A 5911-nucleotide genomic window follows, 5' to 3' on the forward strand; every position below is an offset into this window, starting at 1 on the left:
TGGCAGCCTATTAGTCATTTCTTAAATATGACATATGGATTTCCTACAAATGATTGCTAATGGATTGGGTTTAAAATTGAAATTAAATTGGGTTCAATTCGTTTCGATAATTAAAGAAAGTAATTGTTACTGTATATATCTCCTTATCCTTGGAGTACGGATGTTTAGGCATCAAATTTATTGTGGTATGACTAGGATTCAAATTACTGGATAGCTGCATCATTATTGTGGTGTGTGATTAGAATTCATTCTGATGACCAATAATAAGAACTTGCATGACATCTTAAGTATTTTAATACGGGCCAGGGATCCGAACTATGTAGGTAATTGATCGAGGTTTTTGAAGATATAAACGGCTGGTCTGCAAATCAATGCTCTTTCTACTGGTTTAGACCCCATTGACATGATCCAGCTTTTCTTAAGTTATTTATCAAATCTTTTATTCAATTACAATAATGTTCTCTTCTTTGTTGAGGCGTAATCGTGTTGGTGCAAGTCCCGGATAGAGAGAGAATAGAGATGTAATTAATTAATTAATTAGATGATCTTTGGGAGCTAAGGTTGGTGGCACACAAAGAGGAAGCACAACCAAGCTTTCCAGAAGCAGCTATGCTGATCTAGGCTAATTTGCATGCTCCCAAACGTGGAGTGCCGAAACTACATTTGAGAGGACTGCCACATACTTTAATGTAACCGAACAAAAAATTATCATACTCTGAACGCAAAATACCTTAACTCTATTGGAACATTTTAATTAAAAAAATATGTGATGTTTAATAACAAAATTCTCATAACAATTATAACAAACAAAGAGTTATTTACACCAACACTTTTTGTGGTTTTCGGTGTTTTTACAAAACCCTCTAAGATTTCAAAAATTATATGAAAATCCTCTGAGATTTCATATTTTCACAAAACCCTTTTCGTTGATTGTTTGTCTAAAAATTGATGATTTCATTAAAACATACTTATGCAAATGACAAAATTAACCTTAATGAATATGTGCTATCTAATCTCAAAAACTAACTTTGTCATTTGGAGAAGTTTTTTATATATAAAATCATCAATCTTTGGATGAAAAATTCTTGGAAATGAGTTTTATGAAAACAATTTAAAATTTCAGGAGGTGTTCGTTTAATTTTTGAAACCTCATGGGGTTTTGTGAAAACAACAAAAATTTCAGGAGGTGTTAGCGTAAATAACTTACAAACAAATACATAATACATGAACTTTTAACAAAGTCAAATTCATATATAAGTCAAGACCTATAAATCTTAGCTCAAGCAACATGAAATGAGTGATGGAAGATATCTTAAATTCAAAACTCCATCTAATAACTGAAAATTTTATAGCTTCTCAATGTAGTGAAATTTTTTGAGTAATGCACCAATTATAGGTTTTATCATCAAAATGTAATTTTCATTTGGTTGAGGGGCCCTTACCCCTCAAGTAATGCTACACTTATTATCACATTTTTATCCCACATTTCTATACCATAATGTGATATATTCATATCATATGCGACATCAATTAAATCATTGAAGTGTATTTTAATAAATAAAAAATTAGAAAACCAAAAACTGTAATAAAGAAAAAGAAAAAGAAAGGTACCACCCCACACAACCACAAGCCGCCACAGAAAAGCATCCACCACTAGCAGCCCCCACTATTCTCCTCATCATCATCCTCTCTCTCTCTCCATTATTTTAAATTAATAAAAACAAATCCAACTTCAAAATTCTAAAAGAGATGACATCTATTGGTCCCTACTTGACCTTCTCCGAAATGCCAGAGAGTGCAGAGAGTGAGTGGGTGGGAGAGGGAGGGTGGGGAGAGGGAGAGAGAGTCGGTGGTGTGAGAAGGGGGTGAGTACGTGGGTTTGCCATCAGGTAGGGTGTGTGGGTGTGGTGGGTTCTGATGGGTGGCTGTGGTTCTAATTTCCACTTTCTTTTTTGTCAAATTTTCTTAATTCTGTCGGTATGTACACATCAGCTGTCACATCATGTATTATAAAATTGTGGTATAAAAATGTGGTAAGATTAGTATTATTTTTACCCCTCTTCATATCAATAAAATTTTAATGTTAATTTATGGTTTTAAAACTTTTCACTTTCCGCTTAGACTGATAAAATGAAAGTCGAAATAATGAGAAATGAAATTTGTCACTATAATTAGTCTCGAGATTTTAAGGGTTTTATGCAAAAATAAAAAATAAAAATTGAATCTTATATGCTCACAATTCTACACTCACACAATTTTATTTTATTTATTTATTTTTTGGTCTGAACCACGAGGTGGTCCTGGATGGGCCCCAACTACGGGTGGCACCTTTAAGCCTTAACCACAACCTAGACTAATCCCCGCTCACACCGGGTCGGCCCGTAAGCAAGGGCGGACGTACAGCTAGGTTGGAGTGGGCTCCAGCCTAGGGGAAATTTTTTAAATTTTAAATATGGAAAGGGAAATTTTTTAAATATGAAATATAGTTAAGTTTATTCCTACTCCAATAAATATTAGCCCACTACACCAAATAAATATAATAAACTAATAATAGCCCAATTTAAGTAAAGTAAATAATAGCTTTATTTAAAATAAGCCCACTCCTGAAGCATATAGGAAATAATAAACAACAATCCAAACCTATATAAATTTGATTAGAAGTAGAACTCACGCTAAGGCTCTACCAACTTGACCTATTCTAATCGTATTGATATTGGGCTACACCCACAGAGAGCAAACATAAAAAAAATTCTTCTAGCCACCCAAAACGCCATATTTTAATCTTGAGAGCCTAGAGGAAATAGTTCTCCTCCTCTAAAAAATTGTACCAACCTATCTTCAGTGAGTTCTTCAATCTCGGTAAGTTTTTCTCTTTTTTTTTAAATTTTATTTTATATATTCAATTTCCAATTTTAATTGTTGTTGTTAAGTTTTTATGATTTAGGGTTTGGGTGAAATTTTTTGGAGATTGTTGATATATGTTTTATTTTTGTAACTTGAATGATTAATTAGCATATATGAATTTTGGTGTTTGATATTTCTTGTTAGGATATCATGTCACATGATGATAATAGACCGGCAAAGAGAGGAAAAACTATTTATTCATTCTTCAAAAAAAGTGGTAACGATAATAAGGATACACCTTCTGCATCTACTGTTGATACTTCAATTCCTGAGGAACTTTCTGAACTAGAATCTCACGTAGTTCAACCTAAAGAGTTTGATATTGCTTCTTCAGAACGGGATCCTAGGAAACGCATTCCAATTTGTGAGCACCCAATCAATCAACGTGATGAGATTCGAAGGGCTTATATCAAGTTGGGGCCTTATCAACCGAAACTTTTTGAGTATCCGAGGACTTTGTTCAGCCAACAAAGACGTCGTTTTCAACATTCTTGGTTTTCACAATTTCCATGGTTAGAGTATTCTCCTTCAACAGATAAAGCATATTGTTTACCATGCTTTGTCTTTGAAAAAAATCCAGCAAGTGGGTCTGCACTAATTACTGATGGGTTCAATAATTGGAAAAGAGTTAATGATGGAAAGAATTGTGCATTTTTGGTTCATGTTGGAGGTCCATCTTCACCACATAACAATTGTGTCAGAGGTGCTCAAGACTTAATGAAATCATCTGAGCATATTGAGAAAGTTATTCATAAACAACCAAAAGATCAAATTTTGAAGAACCGATTACAACTCAAGGCAACAATTGAGAGTGTTCGGTGGCTTACATTTCAAGCATGTGCTTTTAGAGGTCATGATGAATCCATAGACTCAATGAATCGTGGAAATTTCATTGAATTGATAAAATATATAGCACAATGGAATGATAAAGTTGCTGAAGTAGTTGTTTTAGAGAATGCCCCGAGAAATGCTAAATATACCGCACTATCAATTCAAAAGCAAGTTTTACATATTCTTGCTGACAAAGTGAGAAACAAAATTTGTGATGAAGTTGGGGAATCAACTTATTATATTCTTGTTGATGAAGCAAAAGATGCATCTAATAGAGAGCAAATGGCCATTGTTTTAAGATTTGTTGATAAGGATGGTTTTGTACGAGAACGTTTTTTTGAGATTGTGAGGGTTGAAGATACTAGTTCGTTGACACTTAAAAAAGAGATATCTCGGGTTCTTATGAATTTTGGTCTCCAAATTGATAAAATGCGAGGTCAAGGATATGATGGTGCTAGCAACATGCGAGGTGCATGGAATGGACTACAAGCATTATTTCTTAGAGATTGCCCATATGCATATTATGTGCATTGTTTTGCTCACAGGCTACAATTAGCATTAGTTGCAGCATCAAAAGATGTGGCTCCTATTTGGATATTCTTTTCAACACTGAATTCCATTATCAATCTTATTACTGCTTCTCCCAAGCGCCATGGTGAGTTACAATCTACCCAAGAAATTGATATTGCACATATGATTGACACTGGTGAACGTGAGACAAGTAGAGGGCTTAATCAAATTGGAACCTTGCATCGGCTTGGTGCTACTCATTGGGGCTCTCATTATGATTCTTGTTCGGATTTATTAAATATGTTTAATGCATCTTGTACAGTTGTTGAGACCTTGATTAAGGATGGAGCCTCTAATTCTATACGTGGGGAAGCAACTGGTACGTTCAAAGCGATGACATCTTACGAGTTCATATTTATCTTGAATTTGCTAGAAAAAATTATGGGACTTACTGATAGCCTTTGTCGAGCATTGCAAAATAAATCTCAAGATATTCTTACTGCCATGAATTTAGTTCGTAGTACAAAAGATGCTCTTCAGAAATTAAGATTGGAGGGTTGGGATACTTTCTTTGAGGAAGTGGAATCATTTTGCAAAAAGCATGACATCGATATGCCGGATATGAATGCTCCTTATAAAGCTGGCACACGTCGTTCTTGTCAACAACGTGATGATATTACAATTGAACATCATTACCGGGTTGATTTATTCAATGATACAATAGATTATCAATGGGAAGAGTTAAATAGTAGATTTAGCGAAGGAACAATGGAACTTCTTATTCTCAGCTCTGCTTTGGACCCTAGCAATGGTTTTAAATCATTTAAGATTGATGATATTTGCAAGCTTGCAGAGAAATTTTATCCTCAAGATTTCACTGTTAAAGAATTACGTTTATTGAGGTGCCAGCTCGAACTTTTTGAGTTTGAAGTACACCAACATGATCTTGATATCTTTCAAAATATGTCTACTCTTTCAGAACTATGTCAAGTATTAATTAAAACAGACAGATCAAAGGCATATTATTTGATTGATAGGTTGATTCGTTTAGTGTTAACTCTTCCGGTTTCTACGGCGACTACAGAACGAGCATTTTCAGCTATGAAACATGTTAAGATTGTACTTCGCAACAAAATGGAGGATGAGTATCTCACAGATTCCCTCATCGTCTACATTGAGAAAGAGCTTTCTGTGGATATTGATTTAGATTCAATAATCAAAGATTTTGATACACTCAAAGAGAGAAGGGTTCCACTTCACTAGGTAAGCTCTTTAAATTTTTTAGCAATCAAACAAATTTTTTTGAAGTTGGACAATGTGTTTGATTTGATATTTATTTATATTTTGTACTTTTTGGTGTTATATTTGCTTGTAATGTGATTTTGTTTGATTTATAAAATTTTATTTACATTTTTGTTTCAAGAGAAAAAAGGCTTATAATATATCTCCTCACAAAAAAAAAATATTTAGCCTACCCCTATAAAAATTCATGGGTCCGCCATTGCCCGTAAGGGATAAAGTGCTGGCCAAAGTGGTAACTCCATACGAGAGCAGGGATCGAATCCCTGACCTCTCTTAAGGACATTACATAAATAAAGAACTTCTAATTATTGGAATAACTCAAAATAATCTCTTCATATTTTTAAGCATAAAAAACACATTTAGT

General features: G+C 33.9%; 1 protein-coding gene across 1 annotated transcript; it reads left to right on the forward strand.

Moving 5' to 3' along the window:
* Window positions 1-3054: 3054 nt before the first annotated feature.
* LOC148295510 (uncharacterized) lies at window positions 3055-5508 on the forward strand. Its single transcript, XM_088250500.1, has 2 exons — window positions 3055-4204; window positions 4298-5508. The coding sequence occupies exons 1-2, from the start codon at window positions 3055-3057 to the stop codon at window positions 5506-5508; spliced, it is 2361 nt and encodes a 786-aa protein (XP_088106626.1).
* Window positions 5509-5911: the final 403 nt, after the last annotated feature.

This window comes from Prunus avium, chromosome 3 (assembly GCF_965620075.1).
Source record: "Prunus avium chromosome 3, drPruAviu1.hap1.1, whole genome shotgun sequence".
Lineage (NCBI taxonomy): Eukaryota > Viridiplantae > Streptophyta > Magnoliopsida > Rosales > Rosaceae > Prunus > Prunus avium.

Bases quoted from the DNA above. Each gene is read 5' to 3' on its own strand.
- LOC148295510 (XM_088250500.1), top strand. From the start codon at position 3,055: ATGTCACATGATGATAATAGACCGGCAAAGAGAGGAAAAACTATTTAT. The intron at 4,205-4,297 runs GTGCATGGAATG...AATTAGCATTAG, and splicing joins TGGTGCTAGCAACATGCGAG to TTGCAGCATCAAAAGATGTG.